The following is a 24,071-nucleotide window of genomic DNA, read 5'->3' as shown; positions in this document are numbered from 1 at the left end:
GCAGAGGGGAGAGGCAGTAAACATCAGGAAGCCGTTGGCAGTGCTGCCCTCCTAAACGCCAAGGCCAGGAGCAGGGAATAGGGAAAACAACGGGAAGGATTTGCATTGTAACCTCTAAATGCCTGACTTGCAACTAGTGAGATTGGGCGCTGCTCTATCGAACAGCAGGGACCACCAACCACCAACCCCATTGCCGAATCGATACTCCGAGGAGAAACAAGATTTCATGAGTTGCCTTTGCACTTCTGTCAGGTTACAAAAATACTAACAATCATGACTTACATAAAGGCCAAAGCTTGTGGGTAATCAAGCAGAAACAAGCCCAACCTGAGCCAAGGGTTTGATTAACACTGTGTCAGATAAGCTTATCCTTAAGGCTGCTGAAATTTATCCTTTATTGGTAACGGGCTTAGAAGCAGCAAAGCTCTGTCTAGAAACAACTACTCACGGTCAAATTCATCAAGAACAAGGTCTGACAATCCTTTATTTATAAGCTTATTTCACAGCACCAGAAGAATTAGTGATTTAATAAAATAAATGAACCCAGTCTAGTTCCCGGGGGCCACGTGAAGCTAAACTACGCTCTGTATTAAGTTAATTTGGTGAAGGTCAGTCGTTTTCAAGTTTTGTGGGTTTTTTTCAACCCCTTGAGCCACAAGCTGAGCCACTATTGGGGAAATAGACACCAAGCACGTCCTGAGCAGCTTTCTCCAATCCAGATCTCAGCATCACGTTACAAGTCATGGTAGGTCATACACAAATGTTTCTTGGGAACATTTAAACAGCTTTCAAAAAATGTAAGCCAACGCCACATCACCCTTTAAATCAGGATGATGTATTCCCTCTTCCCTCCATTTCGGGTGACAGGCGTTGCAGCCATGTACCTCTCTGCCCAACCATCCACAACATAAATTAATAAAAACGATTCTCACACCAGAGATGCAGATAACAGAAATAAGTCCTCATGATACTAGTTGAAGGTTTTTCTGAATATATGTATGCATTTATACAGACAGACACACCTGCATAAGATTAGTTCTGTGTAATGCCTGGGGTGTGCTCATACAGATCCAGGAGATAATTTTACTCATTTCCTTTTTCTTAATTATTTTGCCAAAATCATGCCATACCAGACATCTCTATTACAAAATTAATCAAAGGCACATATGACATTGGACATAGTTATGAGTACAGACACACTCACACACATCTTCCCATGCAAGCCCTCATTTATGCTGAGGTTCCCTTTATTCCCTTCACATTATAATTCTTTTCACCACCGGTCTAGTGTAAGTAAACCCAGCTGGACTTCTCAGAGTACCAGGTTTCCCATAAAGGCATCACTTGTTAAGCACTGTAGCAGAAGGCCATTATCCCATGGCAATATTTTATTCCGTTTCTCTTCAACAAACACACAAACCTCACAAAATGGAAAAGGGCTACATATGGGTAATAAAATAGGAATAAAGGTCTTTGGGTCCCCTTTCCTTGCAATCTCTCTCATTGAATCATAAGGTGTTTGATTCTTTTTTGGTTCCCATACACACCAAAAATGAGTAAATGTCATGATTTGCAAAGGACAATATTTCAGCTAGCCTATGTGCAAAAAAAGGTTAAAAACAATATTCACCTCTGAACTAAATTAAATGAGAGGTCTCAAAGTATGGGCATTCATTTCAATAGACTTCGAAGACCACAGTCACATCTCTTAATTTTATCACAAGAAATTATTTCAGCCTCTGGGCTCCTCCTTGCCATTTTGAACACCAAAAAGACCAACTAGGTAAATACACAGATTTTAACCCAAACACCATTCAGATTCTGAAGCACTGATCTATAGCCCCAGGCCATACACATGTCACCAGTATGTCAGTCTGGACCATTTTCCAATTTCATCTATTTTTCTTAGCTTGTGCCAACACTGCCTTGCCTTGGTTCTCTGCAGGGCAGCAGCTGTAAAAGATGTTTGGAAAGAGACTGCAAGGAATGTGCCCATCTTCTCCCCAGGAGGGGTACAATGGAGCAGCAGTCTCGGAGATGGTCTCCTTCCCATCTCCAGCTTATGAGCTTCCAAAAGCCTTTTCCTGTCACAATCTCTCAGGTAACCTCTTCCCCATGTGGTCTTTTGACACGCTGCTTTCTTAGTAACTGCTACAGCATCCCAGGAAGCTCTTTTAAGTAAAAATCACAGTGATACTTGGGCTGCAAAGTTTGTTATGCAGAGGGGAAAAAAATAACAGATGCATATTTCACATAGCAAAGGAGACAAATATTTATCCTTATTAGATGTAGCTGACAACACAGGTCTTCAGATGGACAAAGAGATAACTGTGAAAACCAAGAATCAATTTTATTACTCTTCCCCCTTTTTAAAAACAAATTTTATATATATATACTTCAGCTTCTAATAAAACTTTATATTACAGCAAGAGGAACAGGTAAAGTGCAGTTCACATCCCAAGGAATTTTTTTACCCCACCTCCCACTTTGCATTAAGCTTGGACAACAAAAATAGGAGAATATTTCCATTGTAGTGTATTTTTAATCACTCACTTCAGGTTCTTACGAATTTTGTGCTATGATACTATAAGATGAATGCAAAGAAACTTAACTTGTCACAGCAAAACGTTATCGGGGAGACTATGGGAGGACTCACTTCATATAACCTAGAAGAGTGAAGCATTACTTCAAAATTTCTTCAATATATTTTGAAGTGCATATATATATATAAATATATATTTTGATGGTACAAAACGTGGGGATACAATGGGAACATTTTCTGACACACGGACTGTGTTGGCTACGAAGATGCTACAGTAGGAATTGTTCAGGGTTGACACAACCTACGCCATAGGGTGCAATGCCACGATCCCAGCAAACAGTCTGCATGCTTGCCTTGGTAAAGCCAGAATTATTCACTATGACTCCGAGTAACCTGTTTTGCATACGCATTAAAAATACTGAAAAACTATTTCCATAATATTATCCATCCATATGTACACCCAGCAGCTGCAGGAGAGCAACCAGTGCGGACTAGTGGTTTTAAGGTGGAAAAATGAATCAGTAGACAAATGTTCCTTAGTTCTGGCATTTCTAAATGATTTTTCATAACATATGGTTATTTAACCTTTCTGTGCCTTAGCTAAGGCAAACTAGACAAATCTTCTTTGCTGATAGTCCGTTCTCCCATTCAGAAAAATAAGATAATATCCTAATATTGCTATATTTTTATAAATAAATAGAATTAAAAATGATTGCATTCACACTTTGTAAGAACTAGTTCCAAGCATTTAAGGGGCTACGTTCATGGAACTGAGTCTCCCCTTTTACAACTCTACTTCTCTGTGGATGATAGTATCTCCCAGCCAGCAAAACTACACTGTTCACTGAATTTTTAATTCTGCAGAAGAGACAGGAGGAAGCATTGGTGCCTCATCCTGTGGGGAAGGAGGTTTCTTCTGATGGCTGCAAAAAAGCATCAATTGAGGTTAAGAGTTTAAAAAGCAAGTATATAATTATTACATGAATCTGCTCACCAAGCCCTATGTAAAACTGTCTCTTTTTCTGTGAATATTAGAGATGGGGAAGGGAAACTACAACTCGTATGATGCAACAGATAAACTTTATAATTCAAGTTAGCTGAGAAACACCAAGAGCTGGTACCACAGTGCTAGACGTGCAGACCCAGGGTTTTTTCAAAGCTACGGAAATGTCTGGTGTAAAGCGAAGGCAGGAAGATGCACTGATGCTCAGCTGTAGAGACCTCAAGTAAGTCTGCTCTTGCCCTTAAAACAATCTTGGCCTGAATTAGTATGTCTGGTTTTCTCACTCCTGCTTTACTCAGACTCTACTATAGAGGCTGCTGCCGCCCAGAATTCCCAGTTTGGGTTAGGACAAAGCCTTTTGCTCTCTTCCAGCTGTGAAATGGGTTCACCCGAAACAGAATTTGCAAATGACTGAAGGAGGTCCTCCCTTCCCTCACAAAACCAATGTGACCACTCCAAAAGCCCCTGCTAAATTTAGCCCAGGGACAATCCATGGGCAGCAGCAGAGAAAATGAGGCAAAGGGCGTGAATAGAAAACAAAGGGGAACAAGCAAAGAGAAGAAGGGAGATGGCCCTCTGGCTGCCTGGAGCTTCTCAAAACAGGAGACCCGCCAGTGGCCTCCTTTCCCCTCTCTTGTCCCATCCAAATTTGAGCATGGCCATAATCGAGATCCCAGTACTTTTGAAACACTAAAAGAAGGAAACAAAGTGATCCAAATATTTTTGGAGATTTTTTGCGAATCTAAAAGGACACATTAAACTTAATCATTCCTTGGACTTGGCAGAGTTTATGCCTTTGATTCTTGTGTATCATAGTTGGGACCTGACTAATAAAAGTATACCTTCTGCTAGCAAATTCAGAATTAATTCCAGAAATTTTATCCTGAAAAGAAGTCAAGTAAAAATCAAAGTAACCCTTAACTTTCTGCAACTGCAGCAGTATCAAAGATGACCGGGTACCTTCACTTTCACCAGGTCTGCTCTTCCTACAGCCAGCCAGTGCCAGCAATCCAGATGATCAGAGGTAGAAGAAATACTCCCAGGTCACAAGGTCACAGGTTATGGGAATTGAAGGAAAAAAGAAGGAAAAAGAACTGTGTTCAGAAAGAATTTGATGGAAATATAAAGGAGGACACATACAAAGCAAGACCTTCATCTTACAGTCACTCCTGCACAAATGCTGGGTTTAAGGTCTAATTACTCTTTGTTCCAGAAAACTGTTGAAAAGTATTTATTTTCTTTTTCAGGCTTCTACTTTTAGCCATAATTCAGAGAAACACCAGAGCCCCACTGAGTGTCTGACTGTGACTCCCAGGCAGGCGTAGCCACAGCGTCGCTTGCTGTGACGGGAAGGGGGTGGCACACAAGTCCACAGGAGGAGCCTCAAAGTCACCTTACTTCCTCCACAGAGCTGGTCTCACTAAAGCCTGCTTATATGCGGTGGAATCAAGCTCAGAGGGGTTACAATCCAGCCACTTGACAGTCCGCCAAGTGTTGCACTTTCTTCTTCTTCTGCCTGGATGAGTTTCAGTTCCTCAAGCGCTCATGAAAGCATCACTGAGAAGACAATAGGGCTAGCGCTGGTGTTTGTTTTTTTCCATTTCTAAGAAGCCTTCCCAGGAAGAAGCAACAGTCAGCTATTGTCTCTCTCACTAAATGTGTGTTTGAGTCTCCTCAGCCGCTCAGCTCTTCCGCCTCAAAGTTTCAATGCTCCTTCCTTTTTGAAAAAAAAAAAAAAAAAGAAAAAAAAAAAGATAAGTTGCTTCATTTCCTCTCCATTTATCTTTCACATTCAGAAGGGCTTGTGACATGACACAACTTCAAAGGAAAAAACCAAATCAAAACCACCTTCTTCCAGCGCTGTGTTTGTACAGTAGGACCACGTGAGCTTCTGGGCTCAGAAAAACAGCCAGACAGGTTATTACTAAGAAGAGGAAATTTGTTCCCAAGAATTTATTTGGAACTGGTTCAGTGAGAGCTCTCCTGCTGGTTCTCGGTAACGCTGCACCTCCTGAGGTCTTCAGCAGGACCTCCACGCACAGACACACCAAAAGTACTTGCCCATATAACACGACTTGTGGCAACATGTAACCAGTACATGTTCAAGGCTGGGTTTTATATCTACGGTGGCAACGCCTCAGTGAGTGCACCGAACAGTTGGCTTTCATCGCTCTTGCCTTTGATCAGTTATGGAGCTCCAGTTTGGTAAGTCCCAGTTTGTCCATCCTGGATCTCTAAAGTTTTCACCTTCAACCCAATCTGAGCTCCTATTGACGTGGATGCTGATACTTCCTCTCTTTTTGGAGAAGAATGTGATCCTCTGCTGTGTTTGCCCACATCAAAACATAAATTCTTCATCTTTCCGTGTTTTGTAAAATGTTTTATTTAGAGAACTATGAAAAAGCAGCCATAAGAATGCAACGTGCAAGAGCTGATAAGAATAGAATAGCTTTTGTGTGATAAGGAGTTTTAACTGGCAAATTTATGTACATCAGATTACATTTTCATTTTCTGAATGCAGAAGTAATCATTAGTAATGCTGCTGTAAACATATTTAGCTCCTATCTACTCAACTGTATTTGAAGCACACTATCATGGTTTATTTCACCAGGGAGGCAGCCAGGCAGCAGTTTTATTTACAGACTCACAACTGGGGAGAAGGATGCTAAAGGCAACTCTCTGTGGCAAAAAAGGGCACAAAATGTTTATGTTAGTGCAGGTCTTCATAAGAAAGAGGAGATTTGGGATAATAATAAACAGCTATGATTATGTGGTGTTGCTTTGACATTTCAAAATTATACAATGTACTTTTTTGTGTGTCTTTCCCCAAACTCCTCAGTTACGTGATGGCAGAAGATAAAGGAGAGTCTCTGAGATGCTCTAGTTTTTGCTCCAGCCTCTTCAGGGCTGCTCTACCAAAGCTTGCCTTGAGCCCATGCAAGCGTCCAATATCCACAAACTGCCTCTAATGGAGCAACGCACATTTTGAGTCTCATCCAAATCTGAATTCCTCCAAAGGCTGCCTGCTTTTACTGACTACAACTAAATTTAAAGCCATGTTTGCATTCTTTGTCAGAAAGCCACATAAATCCATTCTCTGTCTTTGTTTCGGCTGATGGGATTCACACAGCTGATGAAGTGCAGGATGAGGACTCAATTTCTATGAAATATTTTTCCACCTAACAGCATCCAGTGTGGCTTCAAAACACCCCCAAGAGCTCTTGAATCCACAATAACCTTTTAGAGACTTTTCTATCCCTCGCCATTACTCCTAAAGACCTCTACTATACAGTGCCATCATCTCTTCCGATGAGATGCTACTCAGGCCACATGCACTACTCATGCAGTAGCAGAACTTCTTTGTACCCTGGGACGCTAATTCTTCACTGTTTACCCTTTCAAGCATCACTAAGCAGTTATTTCACCAAGAGGTTCACCATTGGTTTTGCATAAAACCAGCTGCTTCATACAAACAGGCAGGCTTTTGGTTAACTAAAGAGCACATCAGTGAAGGATGACTGAATAAGAACAGGCCAGGAATTTTGGAAAACTGTATTCACAAAAACCAACAATATGATTCATGGATTCTTTATAGTTTCCAATGTAAAACCCATGGCCACTAGGACAGAGTGCTGAAAAAGTGCATCTTGCAGTCTCTGCTTTATGCTAAGCTTGACTAGCAAAGATGCACCAAACCTTCGAAAATGAGCCAGGCAAGTTGAACCTTCTGGCTCCAAAACTCTGAGTTTACATGGAGTCATGACTTCCTCTTCGTACGTCTCAGAAGTTCAGGGGTCAGGATAACAAAACACAGGTCTCAGATCTAACATACTGGGTTCCAATTCTGCTTGCAGGCATGTCCTTACGAGGGACACATGCCCTAGCTAAATGCCACAAAACTCACTAGTCTAGGAGATGATAATCTTCTTACAACCTCTTTTGAATCAGTAACGAGGTCCCTGTGTCATAATTATTTCACTTTTAGAAGTACCTCTGTCACTAAGAAGATAGTATACATGGTTGAAGATTCAAAGGCATTTCTGAAAATTACTTTTGCTGCCAGCAGTGTGAGGCAACTTCTCACATTTCCAGAACTTCTGGATTCCAACCACCAGTGCCAGGTGGGTGCTCAGCACCTCTGAAGCCAAGCTGAAAGTCTAAATGCCAACTGAAGTTCTAAAAATTACAAATTTTGTGTGGATGTATTAAAAATACCTGCTTAGTGTGCTTCAGGAGAACCTTCTGTGACAAAAAAAGAAAGCATAAGATGTTATCTCATTCAAGAATGACTAGTACGGAGCAATGTGAAGAAAGCTGGAGGAGATAATGCAGTCCTGGCTTCGTGATTCAGCAGATACCCTAACATGCTTTTTAAACTCTTAATTCCTAGGGTTCCTCTAATTTGTAAAATAGTGTATTTTGAAATTGAGAGAAAACAGAATTATAGTAAAGAAACATGTAAGATACAAAAGTAAAACCGCTTCACTAGCCAGCACATGTATTATTTTTTTTTAAAGTTATTTAAATAAAAACTCTTTTAAATGCATTAGAACTAAGTTTTTTGCCAAACTGCTCCAGCAAACTAATTTTTTAAGCATACGCTCTTCTTTACTTGTCTGCTGTATATAAATTGTGTATCTTCTGGTTAACATATTATTCAGTCCAGAATAATTACACATCAGAGAGGTGCCTAATAAGCTAATCTTTAAACTCTACAGATCTAAAAAAAGATCCTAAGGCCTGTTTTATGAATACAGAATGGCGTCAGCTGACAAATATATGCACAATCCATATTATTGTGGTTGCAACCAAGAACCACATGAATCAATGTTATGGGCTTGTTTTTGCATTATTCAAGATGACAGGATTTCTGAAGGAAAGCAAGAACGTGCTCTATGATCACGAGAATCCACTATGAAGATAAAAGAAAATTAACCACACAGTATGGTAAAGAAAATACAGAATATAAGTAATACTGCATATTATCAGCAGTGTGCACTTCACTGGAAGACTCCATAAGGTTTTAAAAATCAAACAGCTGCTACCAAGAAGCAACAATGAATGGAAATACTTAGATTTACAACTAAAACTAACAAGGGACAGAATTGACAAAGAAATATTTTCAGTTACCATAACCATATTGTTTTAGACTTACATCAGACAAAAGCTATTTCAACAAGAAAACCTGTCTTAGCCAACAGCTGGAAAACTCATAGTCTTATTCTGGAAGGAAAGGGGACTTACTACTTTTTACAGATGTCTCCATCATCCAAAAGAAGTTAAAACTATGAATAGAGAGATGGGCCCCATCTGAAATATGGCTTTCACATCCTCCCAAGGCTGTGCACGCTCACATCTCTGGCACCAATTCAGCCTACGCTACTATACATAACAGTCACAGAAACTCAACCTGACATCTTGTATAGCATCCTCAGATTCAGCTTTAAATTTATTTTTGTTCAGCCTCCCAGAAAATCACGTGTCCCTTCCTACAGAAGAACTCCAGGCACCTCAGCTATCAGAGAGGCTGGATTTTATTTCAAAAATTACTCTTTTGCAGACAGTAGCAATAAAACCCCAGCCAGTGTTCACCTACACCGTTCAGCCCCAACGCCCTGCACAACTCTGCTGTGAGAGCACCCTCCAAGGCAAGTCTGATTTCGGTTTATATTCATGAAAGTAACACCTGCCTATGCCAAGCGTTACGGAAAGAGCACAGCAACTTCTCAGCTGACCACACTTCCTGCTGCCTAAATATTTAAGGCACGCTAAGGAAAAACCATGTAGCAAGATTAATAGCTAACAAACCACAAGCTGTTGCTCAAAATTACCACCTAGTATTTTATACTCTTACCAACACATTGGTTTTGTATGTTTGTTTACATTGGTAACTCCCTTGTATCTCAGTGTGGTATCAACTTCAGACACCCCCCATTCTGGTACGAGATGTGCCAAGCAGCTTCATGTTTTTTTCCATGCGTAAGGGAAGTTGGTGTTAAGTTCACACGGGGGCCTTCCTTCTTCATTCCCTTCAAACCCAGCTTCTTCCTCCAAAAAATGCCAGCGTGGCTTCTCGCTGGGCTCTTTCAGTTTATGATTTGTCACCGCTACTTGGCCACAGCTCCCAAGAGATTATCACAAACACATCAGGCCCTTAATGCCCAACCTCCAAAGTCTTCTACAGAAGCTTCTTTAGCGTCACAGATCTCAGATGGGTCTCACAGCAAATACAGCCTCAATTTTGTTCTTACTCCTCACTGCTTGGGTTGGACATGGTTTGAAAGCAGCTTGCTGCTGGGCCCTCCTGCTCTCAGCTAAAAAGCAGTTGAAACTCAAGAAGAGGAGGAAGGAATCGGAGCTGTGGTAGAGAATGCTGAAATACATACAACAACATGGGGACCTTTCTTCTACAGCTCCTGTGGAAATCCCATAATGGGACAATTGGACTGGCACTGCTGGGCTAACAAAATACCCATGGTCCCTCCAGTGGCACAGAAATTACGTACCACGAAGCCAAGCATGCACGCTGCTGCCATTCCTCAAAGAAAGCATCTGCCACATAACTAAAATATTTATCTCTAAAGGAATGAGAGAAATGGGAGCTGAATCCTAATACTAGCCCTAAAAATGCAGTGTGGCCAATGCAGCAGACCAGTGAAGTACCACAGATGTAGAAGTAAGGTTAAATTAGGATTCAAGTTTGCAAGATGCTTTGATTTGGGCATCCAGAGAGAGAGGTACTCAAATCCCACATCAGTCCATATGGACACCAACATCCTTCCCCACTCCTTCAGTCTGTTTTGGACCAGCAGGCTGACAGACGCAGCTATCGGTATCATTTTCTACCCAGCACATGATTTGCTTCTGTAGTTCACGAAGTTTTTTTAACTTCCTTGAGATCAGTTTCTTCAATTAAATACATTGTGATGGCTGAAGTAAGACTTTGGCATGGGCTACAAACACCTTTGACATATAGGTTGGGCTCCGATAAAGCTCACGGAAACTGGGAGCAATGCCTGTCCTGTGGCCTTTCACTGGTCTGCTCGAGACCTCTTTCCAACTTGTTAACGTTTGATTTGTACCACAAACTGAATAAATGGGCAAGGAGGCTAACACAGCTTGCCATCCTGCTTTGGAGAGAAAATATCAGATTCTTGAGGTAAACAGATGATTTATTATGCTTCATATTCAAATGGATGCATGTCCCTCCATCACAGAGTACACACCTGGATTAATTGGGTTGATTTCCCTGGATTAAATCCTCCTGTGCAGCACGTGCAGGTTTGCTTCACAGGATTTCTGATTGTTTATCTTTTTTTAAAGCAAAAGATGCTGGAACAACCATTGGCTCCAGTCTATCAAGCCTCTCGTGCAAGGTATAGGAAGCTACACCAGGGAGCTGTGCACCCACCAGCCTTCATTTTAGTACATTATAATACTGAGCAATACCTCTGAGGTCTGATCCATGAAATGCCAGAGACTGGTTTGGTTTGTATAAAAAGGTTACAGCTTCATTTTAGGGCATCGCTCTTTCCTCCGCACACAGCTGATCTGCTAACCCCAGCCTGCCCAGGAGGTGGACGTGCCTTCACCATGCTGGCTGACACTTCACGGAGTCACAGAACAGGTGGGGTTGGAAGGCACCTCTGGAGACCATCCAGTCCAACCCCTGCTAAAGCAGGGTCACCTGGAGCAGGTTGCACAGGGTCACATCCTGGTGGGGTTTGAATGTCTCCAGAGCAGGAGACTCCACAGCCTCTCTGGGCTGCCTGTGCACCATCAAGGCAAAGAAGTTCTTCCTCCTACTCAGGTGGAACTGCCTGTGTGTGTTTGTGCCCATTGGCCCTAGTCCTGTCATTGGGCACCACTGAAAAGAGCCTGGCCCCATCCTCTTGACAATGCCCTTAAGATATTTGCAGATGTTTGCTACTTTCCTTTTGGGTTTTGGGCAATGTTTCAGTTCAGAATAATTTTTTCAACATCACTTCGTAGGAAATGGCATAGCCTCAGCCGAAGCCCGCCCTTCTTCGTTAGAAGTACAGCAGCATAACAGACCTGCGCTCCCAGCACAGGGTCATTACATGATCGTTTTGCCTTCTTCAAATGTGGGCCACAAGACGGCTAAAGGAAACTGTTTCCTGGCCACAGCTGGAAAGAAAACCCACTGCAAATTACCAAGCTTGGTAAAAACACTAATAACTAAGTAAACAACCATGATTACATTTTAAAAGCATATGAAAATCAAAAACTTGTGTCTTCTCTGTACCTCTAATTCAGACAGTCTCCTTTTCCATGTGCATTTGAAACACTTTTAAAGGGTGGTAGGACACTGGCACCAGAGAAGCAGTGGATGCCCCATCCCTGGAAGTGCTCAAGGCCAGGCTGGACGGGGCTTGGAGCAACCTGGTCTAGCGGAAGATGTCCCTGTCCACGGCAGGGGGGTTGGACTAAAGGTCCCTTCCAACCCAAACCATTCTATACCTCTATGATCTTTTCTCCTCCAAAAGCAGCATAAAACCCACCAAAACTTAGATCAGCTGACAATCTGGATAATTTTTTGAGTCCTCCTTCCAGCCACATCAAATGCAACCCTGACATCTGGACACCTCCCTCCAGCCACACTCACAAACTGTCACTATCCTCAAACACTCCTTGTGTCAGTTGTTTTGCTGCTGCTTCCCTGGCTCAGAGCAAAGATGATGAAGCCCAAGCAGCAGTGGTTACAGCTACTTTTCTTTACAATCACACCTAAAAATACTACCTTCTAATCAACTCCCCATTCACGGCAGAGCTCTGAAAGTTTGTGGCATGGTGAGCTGGAAATAGCAGGGAGCTGATTTATATTTAAGGCAGGCAAATACCACCCCAAAGAAGCAGATCCTGTCTCTGTATCTTCTACAAGATGTAAAGCTGGACAGAATGTATATCACTCATGGAAGAAGCTCTCAGCTGGCTCCTGCCACCTTCTTTTTCTGATTTACAAAAGTGGGGAGTGCCCGCAGTCACAACTGAGCACTGCTGGAGCCTGGCTGGAAATCTGGGGAGAGCATTAAAATGGCCAGTTGCCTGAAAAATTAAGCACTAGGTTTGTCAAGCCCCAAATTAATAGCCATAACACCTCATGTATGAAATAAAATACCATCACCTATCACTGTATCTCAGCGGGATGATCAGCTGATTGATGCCTGCACGGGACTCTGTAGCTTGGCAGGTGTACAGGAAATCTCAGAAGGGGGGGGGGGGGGGGGGGGGGGAAAGACCAAAGCAAACAACAAATCTGGGGCTTCCTACTGAATGAAGCCAATAGAAAAATATATTAAAAAGCTGCCTTTGTACCCTGGTCTCCCTCAAACAACAGGGGCAAGTTCAGGGCTTTGATCCATGGACCTTTTCACTAACACAGTAAGCTTACGCGATAGAAAGTCGTGTTTGCTTTGTGGCATCACCTTTATCTACAGGGTTGAACCGCTGCTGGTAGCTGTAGGTGTCACAGCTATTTGCTAGACTGCACAGAGAGCAACCGTGGAAGCGACAGGGTTTAGTTCAGCAGGGGAACACTGGCAGTGGATAGAAACCCTTCCTACTCACCTCTGGCTTGCCTTATTCCAGCTCTACAGCCCTCAGCCCCTTCCCTGCTCTTGCAGGATATGTTTGAGATGCTCAACAGAACATCCAAAGAGAGGAAAACCACGCTTTCTTTAACTTAATTCTCAGAAAAAAAGAAAAAAAAAAACCAAAACCTCATCCACTTTAGCTGCAGTTTTCTCAAAAATGCAATTTGAGGCCACTTAGCATGGAAACTTCAGCCTGAACGGCTGAAGACTGGCAAAGCCTCATTTGCAACTGAAAACAGTGGAAAGTGTCTGGCAGACTAAATTACAGACAACAATACTCTTTACAGAATATCTGTAAGAGCAAAAAAGCCTTGTTTTTTTTCCTTTGCACTGACCCTGCCATTAAATCTTTGCCTGGGGATGATGAAAGCTTGCTTTTCCTGTAGTGTGACCACTACAATATGTGGAATATCAAGTGAAAATCTGCAAGGATTCTCCATTATCACCTTCAACAGACGCAAGCTGGTCTTTAGACAACACTCGCCTAAGATATTTAACATCCCCAATGCTGCTTCAAGAATCAGATCTTCAGTTATCATCATCGCAATAAAACTCTGCAGAGAATCTCAGCACAAATAGCAACTGTGGTTTCATGCAGAGGAAGGAAAATACGTAAAGCTTTAAAAATTGCCTCCTAAGATAACAGATGAGGGGGGCCTAAAGAAGAATGCTAGCTAAAAGGACAGCGATGAGTGAGCTGGACGCTGAGTGGTGGGATGGTGGTGGCATCTTTTGTAAATTTGAAGCAACAATGCCCATATTGCTCTGAAAAGCGTAGGGAAAAGTTGGTGGGCAGTAAGTTTCCAGATACGGTACACGAGGGCAATTTTTGTTTTAGCTGGGATCCCAAGCACACAGAACTAAAAACCAGCAGTAAATCCAGGAAGGTATTACTTCAGAGAATCAGGCATCACAGCCAGCGAGCAGGGGATCTTTAGAAACTGTATGCATGGACAGAGCTGGTTTTGAGCTCCAAAAAACCTGCAGCTACCTTGACCTGGGGAACATAAACCTTCATGGGAAGTCCCAGATGTTTTTATAACATAAGGAAGCTGCAGACATTTTTTCCTAAGGTCGGCTGTGAAAGTATTTAGTGATCACGAGTGCTTAAACATCCAGCTGGTCCCTAGCACGTCCCGTAGCTGTTAACCCTGCCTGGCTTTGACACATCAGCACGGTGCAGCTGGAACTGATGCAGAGGCCTGACCCTGCTCCGGGGACTGGCACAGGCTGCTTCTCCTCGGCCTGGCACTCCCTGGTCCCTGCCTTTGATCCTCTGGGCCTTTGCTGTAGCTTTGTGTGGTTTGCCTGCTTGAAGAGCAAACAACCAGGAACAAGGACTGCCTTACACTGCTTGTATCACGACACGATTTATGAGGACTAACGTGTCCCACACACAACAACGAACACACAGTTCGGGTGTTGCTGTGAGCTACCTGCTGCAGTGCATGAGAGCCGCAGTCAAAACATGCTTCTAACACCGCACAGTGAACCTGGAAAAAACAGCAGCATTTTGGGGAGCTATGAACTGTCTTACACCATCACCAACGATCTCCTTGCAAGTCCACCATCATCTAAAAAGGCATCACCACTGCTGGTGTTGTCAGTGGAGAGACCGAAAACAGGCCAGGCACTGACGTGGGTGGCTTTCTTCGGCATGCCACCTGGCCAGAGACTGTAGCGGGGAAGACGCACCACATTCACAGCTTAAGCAATGACATCTTGAAGAAACGACCTGAAGATCAGGTGACGTGCTCACTTTGCATAAATCTCAAAAGCAGAATTTATTCTGAAGGACAGACGTGGCTCGCTCTGGGAAGACACGTAAAGGAGGCAGCAAGCCAGGAAGCTCTGGCGCTGTTTTCCACTGTGGAGCTCATTCACTGCTGCCCCCATGGCTGGAGCTCCCCCAGCCCGCCGAGCAGCACGGTGCTGGGCACAGTTTGAGGCAGTCCCAAAGGAGCGTGTGCTGCCCCGACCTGAACAGTTGGCACAGCCCCCTCCGAGATCCCGGAGCGTGACCACACAGCACCTGCAAGGGCCAGCAGCAAACACCGACCAAGCACCACGGTCACAGTCACGCTCTGAGGGCTGACATGGCACCTCCTCCTCGTCACATCGGCCGCCACAGGCTCAGCAGACACCCGCCCGAGACACACGTGGTGGGTCTGGCTCTGCACAGAATGCAATCTGCGTGAAATCACCGCACCTCCGCCACAACAAAAGCCTCCGGAGCATCCGCACGCTCCTTAGGAACTGCGCTGCTCAGGGCAAGGCAGAGCAACAGGCTTAAAATCAAGATCATCACAAATAGCTACTAAAAATAACTTTTGGATGTTATTTTGGGATTCAAAAATTTATTTAGAAAATAAATTAACTACCGTATTCTTGCTTCCACTTATTTCCCAGAAGAATTTTAACCATACAAAAACAATCTACATATTTTTGAAAACTATGTTGCTTTCAACATTTTAATCATCTAACTAGAAGGACCCAAGAGTCAGCCTTGCTTTTGTTCTCTACTTCCTGATACTGCTAGCTAAAACAACTACCTAGTTTTTTTAAAAAAGATGCAATAACTAAGTAACAACGTTGGTAGCACTACAATGGCCTAACATGTAGGCTTAAAGCTTTAGTACTACCCAAAGTCTAAGAGCAACTGTTCCTGTCTGAGGTATCAACTAATATCACAGAAGCCTGAAGATTAAAGTTTTATGATTTCAAAAATAAACAATTACATACCTAGGGAAATTAAGTCACCAAAATCTTAGGTTATGCATATCAAGTTAAGCATTAGTATAAAATCACCACCAAACTCTTTTTATATATACGACTAATAAAGAAATACAGGATAAAGTTTTTAGAAAACCCAAACAGGTGAACCCTTTCCTCACACAAGTTTGGGCCATTTCCACAAGCTTTAATCTTGCTTTTCTGTAAGTTGGCCTCGTTTCATCACTGTCCTTTAACTGCAAAGCAACTAAAATGCATGTTCAAAAACTTGAAGCCACTATTATAGTTCTTCTAGCGCGAAGAGAACAGCAGGTTCATTATATGCAAACAGAAAAGCTGTAGAAAGAAGTGCTGTGTACTTTAAAGCAGCCATGACCACATTGCTTATGAATATCATCCTTCCCGACCTAGACACTGGCTTTTCAGCTGCTACTGCCCAAAGGCATCAACAACAAAGCCGCTTTAATCGTCTCAGAGCTTGCTTTCTCCCCCTTTAATATCAATACAATTTCTATCAGATGCAAAGACTGTCTTACAATTTGTGGCCAAGCTGCACTAATTAAAGAACCTCCAATCTTAAAGATTTTGGAAAATATCAAGTACAAAAGCACAGCAGACTGCACTCTTACAGCTTGCCTCTCAATTACAGGTTTCTTGGGCAAAGGTGAGCATATTTCACACTCTTTCTGTTGAGAAGTGCTTAATTAAACATTGTACATAGTTTTTTCTACATAGACAGCAGAAAAGCATCAAAAATGCTACATGCCCTCCCCTACCACTCCGTGGTTTCCCTTCACTCACAGTACCATAAAAAACTGACCTTCTTTCCCAGAAAGAAACCACCTTTCAGTTTTCAAACCTATGCTCTGTAGCAAGCACTAGCACATCATCTTTAAGGTTAGTTCTTGTGCAAGCAGCACAGTTTGCAAGGGAGCTTGAGATGATCCTGCTGAAGGGGCAAGGAGCCTAACCTGGCTTCCCAGATGCTTTGGCAGAAGCTGTGCCACAAAATGGATAACCAAGATTGCTGGGTTTCTGAAAATGTCAAGTGATCACAGACAACCCTTTAACTGACAAACCAAAGAACAGTATCTTGCCTCCTGCTTTGAATAGGGAAATTCTTGACCATGCCTGTTGCAAGACAATATGACTGTGAACTTCCAAAATTGCTCATGGTACTTTTGAAAATTAATAAATGGGACTATATGAGCAATGGAAACTGAACAGAGAAGGTATCTCCTGCCTTAATCTCCCAAAGCTAACATCTGGAAGTTACCAAGTACAGTATATTCTGTTCACGTTGGGTGGCAAATACCTTTCCCATCAATCACATCCCTGGACGTCTTTTGCTTGTTCAGTCGAAAGCTAAGATAAAGTACCTGGCCCCATGAATTAAAGAACATAAAGGACCAAAGAGAAGTTGCCTCTCCTTTCCAACACAGACAGGCACCATTTATTAAAACTATGGGATAAAAATCCGCCACTGGCTCCAACAGCAACAACCTCTCTGAGGACTAAAACTTCCAAGAAAGCAAGTAAAGCCAAAAGGATTTTTCTTCAAAATCTTACTTCTTAAGGTCTTCAAGCACTTGAAAACTTAGCAAGGTGCATATAATAAAGAATAGAATCTCATATCCATACTGAAATGTTAATTTCTTATGCACTTTACATCATTTTTTCATTCCATGGGTATTTATGCCTATTTGGATTGGACCAGGTAGTACTTGCTCAGTGCTAACCCACAATCATGAATTCTGGATTCAATACATGTTTGTAAAAGAAAATACTATTCTGCCTCTTCCTTGGATTTTGGGAAACGCAAAAAAATCGTATCAGCTTTTACCACAAACTTCAGAATGTGAAAATGAAAAGCACCCTCTAAGAGACATGAAGTAGATGCTGATAATGCAGAGACACCACACTCCTGCTCTTTTTGATGCTACAGCCACGCTCACCTGCAGAAAACTTGAGAGGTTTCCAAAACACAGCAAGACTTAGCTCGTACCAGGCTGAGAGAAAAGGCAGTAAGTGCGGCCAGATTTTTTACAAAACTCTGTTATACTTGCAGTTGTACACCAAATTAAAACCAGAAGGACTACGCGACAGTTTAAAGCAGAAAATCCAACATGCACTCTGAGGGCCTGTCCAGAAAAGGCCAACTTTTCCAGAACTAATTCCAAGTTATTCTTCCATCCTCCAGCACCCCTGCTCATGGCTCTGTGCAGAGAATTTCACTCCAGAGCTGTGTCAGGCACTTGGGTTATCTCCCTCCAAGGATGGGACTTCTCTCCGTCCAGCCGATGGTATTTGTTCGAACAGCTTCTTGTAAAGCTAGCGACTGATTTTCTTGCCTTTTAAGCAAAGGGTAAACCACGTTCCTCTAAAATTTGACAGAACAGGAGGAGTCTACCTGCTTTTTTCAAGTGCGCTGCATCTTGTATGGACACATTTAAAGTGTTTCATCCTTGTGCAAAAAAACCCCATCTTAATTAGTACCATACTGACATTCACAGGCCAAACAAATGACTAGAAAGAAACTTCTTACAGACATTAAGTAATAGCTTTCACTGTTGGCTGAGAAGAAGAACGTCTGGAAGGTCTGCTCAGAGGAAAGTCCTGAACAATGAGGAAACCCACAGGGTGCACCCCTGGGCACCACAGGGTCACAGCACTGTCGCTGTGTCCCTTGGCCAGGCTGTCCCATCTGTGTGAGGAAAGAGATGGAAAAGAAGGGAAGGAACAGAAGGAACAGAAGAAAAATGGCATTTAAACAAACAAATCAAAAGCAAATTACTACAGAGCCTCGTCCTGTGCACAGCTTTACATTTATAGAAATGGGTGGATTCGATACAGCCAAGCACACTGAGCATCTTTAATAAAAAAAACAACCTCCAGAGAAATTCAATTTTTTGTATACTAAACTCTTTGGAAGATGTACCTGTTGAAATTACTGGCGTCAGGTGCTTGAAATCTCTCCACCTCTGCAAATCTAAAAAAAATCTGGTCTTAACAGACTACACGTGACAGGGCAGGGCTTGGTCCCCTACAACTGCTGCTGCTGAGACCGCAGAAATGGAAAATCATTAAGACTCTCGGGGCCATTTTCACCTTCTCCCCACTGCGAGATCTGCTTCCTTGATTGTTTCTTACCGAGTATTAAGAGACACAAAGCAAAAATTTTCTATCAGCAATCTTTAAACACCCAGCACAAACTCTCAGGGCACAGTACCAAGTTGTTTTAACAGGTACTTTCATCTTTTCCCCCAATTTTGTGATTGCACCCTGAGTCCATAGCTCCTCACTACCGCCCCGCACCGCTCCCTGTTGGGTGTAACGCTCATTAAATATCATTAGACAAATCATGCAATGAAAACCTCCCATCACAAGTTTAGCCCATGCCTCATCAAACTGAAAGCATGAATTTTTTTAATAAACTCTTTTCACATGACCAACTCCCAGTCTCCTAATTATTACTGCTATTTTTTAAACTCCATCTATTTCACTGGCATCCTGAATAATTCCCATGTAATCCCACCATAAACCTACAAAGAAGGATTACCTCCACCACAAGTCTCCTTCTTTTTTAAGGGTTCAGTCCAAAACCTAGAGGAATTACTATAAAAATTTCTTCTAATTTCAGGGGCCTCTAAATCATTTTACTGCTTATAACGTGTGTGTATGTATTTTAAATATCTTAAGGATCTTAAATAAATGAAAAAAAATACTTTTCCATAGGTATGGCTAGAAAAAAAGGCTCGTGCTACACATAAGACACCTTTGAATCTGCTAAGGTTTCAAGACTAGTAATGCCACAGCGCATGTGGTCTGGCTTTCTGCCCCACTCCTCCTTGCTGGCACTACACAACCTCCTACTCTCCCCTAAATATCCTCCACCCACCTTCTCACAGTGGACACAAGCCACCCCCAGCACTCAGAGGAGTCCCTGCTGACTCATTTCATCATTATCTTACTATGACATGAATTTCCTTCAGGTAGGAGTAAGGAATATTGGGTCTTGACATTTTACTCACAATTTCATCTCACAATAATGACCGATTTTCATTCATCTCTACTTGAAAAAGACAAAAAGATTTTGGGATGGCTTGCAAAATGTAACTTCGTGCTACATATATATGGTTTCTTAATGCAAAGATTTTCTGAGCATAAAAATTATTTTGCAAAACACTGCCATCCCCAAATAAGTCTTTAGGCAGCTTGTGAAGTACCTGTCCCCAATTCAAACTTCCCAAGGATGATCCTTGCGATTTCAAACACAGTCTCACGTGTATCATACTGTGAAGACCACTTAAAAAATTACCCATTGGCATCACATCTTCTCTCCTTAGGCATTATTTGCTACAGGAAATGCACATTACCAGGTCAGTAATTATACTGGCTGACTTTCAGGTACGGCTCCAGACACCACCCCACGTAGAAGTATACAGGGCTCTCAATGATTTGCAGTCCGGCTGGTTCAGCGCTACCACTTCTTCCTTAAAAGCATACCAGTTGAGGTCGGTTTAGGTGGAAATCACAATTCAGTAACCGAGACTCCACATAGGACGCCTTCATGCGTTTCTCCAGGATTCATTTCTCCAGCTGGTCTCATGAGGTTTACACTTAGCCACCCACAGGGAAGCGCACAGAGCAAAGTGTCTCCCAGGCTCTGCCTGGCGGCGCTGTGCCCAGGGCCATGTTCTCACTGGTTTATATAGACACCTACATGTATGTTTTTACATATTTTTTTACATAATTTTACATAGCACAGAATTTTTGACCCTGTTTTGTTCTCCTCTCATCCCTCAAATAATGTGAGCAAATAGACTTTTGGAAATTAGAAAACCTGTAGATTTGTATGTATGTTGATGAAGAAACCCTACCAGTTTATTGCTGAAAACTCCATCTGCTGCCCCTTTAGCCCTCGGTCCCCCATTTCCTTTTGTTATATTATGGTTTAGCTTAAATGTTGTCCAAATAAACGACAAGGCTTTACAACACAGGGACATGGCTTCAGACAAATTAAATTATCATTATGGCAGCAAGAAATTAAATTCTACCATCATGACAACAACCATGCAGCAATCCTGCCCCACATCCAAGCAATGTTTAACTCTGCCCCACGCAGTCCTGGCTAACGTGGAGCTGCCTGGCAGGCTGCAGAGCTGCCACGCCACCCAAGCAATCCTCTCTGCGGCAGGGGGAGGTTGGCGTGGCAGGAGTAACTCCCCAGATGCCAGAAGCAAGCTTCCCCCACAAAGGCAAAGAAAGGGGGGCGTGAGCCGTCCACCAAGCTACGCCAAGGGAGATGTAAAAGCCTCGTGCTGAAACCAGGACATATAGATTACGAGGATAAATTTGTTTACCGAAATGCCAGCTGGGAGGGAGCGCTAGAGATGCTCTAGACCAAACTCTCGCTTGAAGTAATACGCAGGATTTCCTGCCTTGAGTTGAACGATATTTGGGCCAATATGAGTGAGCATCCCAAAATGTGCAAAGTTTGGAGAATGCCACTGCCTGCAGTCTCTGAACAAGATATGAGAGGCAGCACCCTTGAGCTTGCTGCCTCACAACCTCCCTCACCCGTGCCACCCCATTCAAGCACTACAGCTTGACAGTTCTACTGACAAAAAGCAGCTATTTCCCTTCCCTTTTTACTGAGGACTCCTCTGCATCATCTTCGGAGGAAAAAAACCCCTTAAAACTCCCAGCCTCCTAGTAAAACCCACCTAACCTTTACAAAGCCAGCTAAAAACCGTGCTGCTTATTCAATTCACAGAATCAGTGATTCAGCCTGCTTCCTCTCCAAACGAGGAGAGCTCACCACAGCACTCGCTCTGAAAATACATCAGACCAAGACACAGAAGACAGATAAGCAAGGTCTGAATCTTGCAGACTCCAGCCTCAGCATGAGCAGTAGGTTTGATGAACTGGCCAGACCACGCTCTTACTTTGATTTAAGATGCTCTTCCCAATTCCTTTTCCTTCTTGGAAATACTGATTTATGGGCAGCCTCTGTACAAAGTGCCTCGTTAATTATTTTTCAGAGCAAGAGTTTAGAGTGGAGGATCCTAACTTACAGCAAGAACGGCAGGGGATAAGCACAATGTTTTAATTCCTTTTTTTCACAGTGAGTTTGCTTTATCACTTGCCTCTGCAAAGACATGATAGGCAAACGAGAGATGTGTCTGAAGAGCGGCACAGCTCCCAGCAAGGCAGAGGCACCCTCCCTTCGAGCTGCTGGGATGTCTCAGTCCAGTTTCACACGTGTCCAAACGACAGAGATTTTCCAACCCTCTGGCATGAGCTCCCCATTCTAATTCTACACTGATGTCCAGGGCAAACACCTGCACAACTTCCTCTTGCACAGCTGCGAAGAAGCTAACAAGCTCCCTGAATTTCCTATTTTTTTTCCAGTAACTGGAATTTAAATTATTTTAATTATTATAAATAAATTATTATAAACAAGAATTTAGTAATTTTTGCAGCCTTTTCAGGTGCTCACAACCACCTCCAGTCAGTGAGCAGAAAACTTGAAATGCTGAATGTGGAAATCCAATTTTGGCTGCAGCACAGGGATGAGTGTAAAGCAAAAAAAGAAATCCATAGGGACTGCACCCTCGTGGCTCTGATGGGATCTGAAAACACCCTCCACGGGCAGGAGAAAATGACAATACTGAGGGGACACTGTAGAAAAAACTCGGCATACGAGGCCAGCAGCTTTGCTGACTGCTTTTTGGGTGAAAGCCATTTCATATTTGGACATCTTTCCCACTACAGGAATCTCTTGAAAGATCCACTGTGATTTCAGAAGAGTCCTAACAGAGAAGCAGTTCAACATCTTCACCCTCTCTACACCACAAAAACCCTCCCAAAGCAGCAGAATAAAAGAACAAGCTCAGCTGCGAGCACCACCCAGGAGTCACCCTGTGGGGTGAATCACCAGCACCGAGTTTGATCTCCTAGTCCGCAGCGGCAAGGATGTGTAACACACCGTACTGGAACAGGGCTTCCCTTTCACATGCAAACTTTTATTCTGCTTGTAGATCTCCAGGCTTAAAATTTGCCTTGTAAATACTTTACCTGCTACTGTACCGATAGAGCGTAGGTAGACAGGCAAGAGACAAATGTATTTCATCTTTTAACTACTGAAATAACAAAAATACCCCCAAAATACAGAATTATGCTCTTTTCCTTTGTAATTTAAAAGCAATATGCGTAAACCTAAAGCAATTTTCTCTCTCCTAACATTTTAACGGGATAAAAAAGTTGGTCTTACACAAGGCTGAGTAGCTCCCTGGCACACCCACCTAGCAGTTCTCCCGCTGCCTTCAACGGGCTTTGCAAAACATCAGCCCATACGGTCTTGCCCCAATCCACGCTAGCAAAACCCGGTGCCTTACAGGTTTCAGCCGCCGGTGCTGTAGCGCCGGGACGCCGCTGCCACACGGCCCGCGGCCGCCCGCCCGCACCTCCGCACACTCGGGGGCTTTCGCCGCCTGCTCTTCGGCACGCTGTCACCCGCCCGCCGGGAGCCTGCCAGGCGCTGCCGTTCGCAGCCCGGCCGCCCGTCCCCCGCCGGCCGCGCTCCCTCCCCGAGCACCGAGCAGCCTGCCGCGACCCCGCCGGCCCCACCGCCCGGCGCCCGGGCCCCCGGCCGGCGGCTGCACCGCGCCCCGGCCCGCCGGGGACCCCGCCCGGAGCTGGGGCTGCCCTCCCCTCGCCCCCGGCTCTCCCTGCCAGCCCCCCGGCAGGCGCGCCGCCCGCTGCAGCGCTGTCCGGACGAGCCGCCCCGGCAGAGCCCTACCTCGGATGTAGGCGCACTTGCTCTCGTCCAGCTGGCTGGAGGCCGAGCCGCCCATGCTGCCGGGGCGCAGCCGGGCGCAGCTCTGCGGGCGCTGCCGGGGAGCGCAGCCGGGGAGCGCCGCCGCCCGGCCCGGCCCCGCGCTCCCGCCGCTTCCTCCCGCAGGCGCCGCCTCCCGCCCCCCGCCGCCAGGAGGAGGCCGGGCCCGAGGGGGCTCCGCCGGCCCCGCTGCCCCCCGCCGGCCCCGCTGCCCCCCGCCGCCCCCTTGCCTGTCTGGGCGCTGAGGAGCGGGAGGTGGCGGGAGGCTCCAGCAGAAGTTGCAGAGGCGATGGAGAACACGTCTACCTGCCGGACAAGAGGGGAGGGCGGGGCTGGGCA

General features: G+C 44.1%; 1 protein-coding gene across 1 annotated transcript in view; it reads right to left on the bottom strand.

Annotated features, from left to right (window-relative positions):
- Positions 1 to 23,830, bottom strand: part of NIBAN1 (niban apoptosis regulator 1) — a 70,096-nt gene extending 46,266 nt beyond the window's left edge. The window contains exon 1 of the mRNA XM_040610048.1: positions 23,697 to 23,830. Coding sequence (XP_040465982.1) covers positions 23,697 to 23,751 — 55 coding nt within the window. The 5' untranslated portion in view covers positions 23,752 to 23,830. The remainder of the gene's footprint in view (positions 1 to 23,696) is intronic.
- Between the last annotated feature and the right edge of the window lie 241 nt (positions 23,831 to 24,071).

The sequence above is a fragment of the Falco naumanni genome, chromosome 11, assembly GCF_017639655.2.
Source record: "Falco naumanni isolate bFalNau1 chromosome 11, bFalNau1.pat, whole genome shotgun sequence".
Lineage (NCBI taxonomy): Eukaryota > Metazoa > Chordata > Aves > Falconiformes > Falconidae > Falco > Falco naumanni.
The sequence above is the reverse complement of the archived record's forward strand: the minus strand, read 5'-3'. Positions and strand labels throughout refer to the sequence as shown.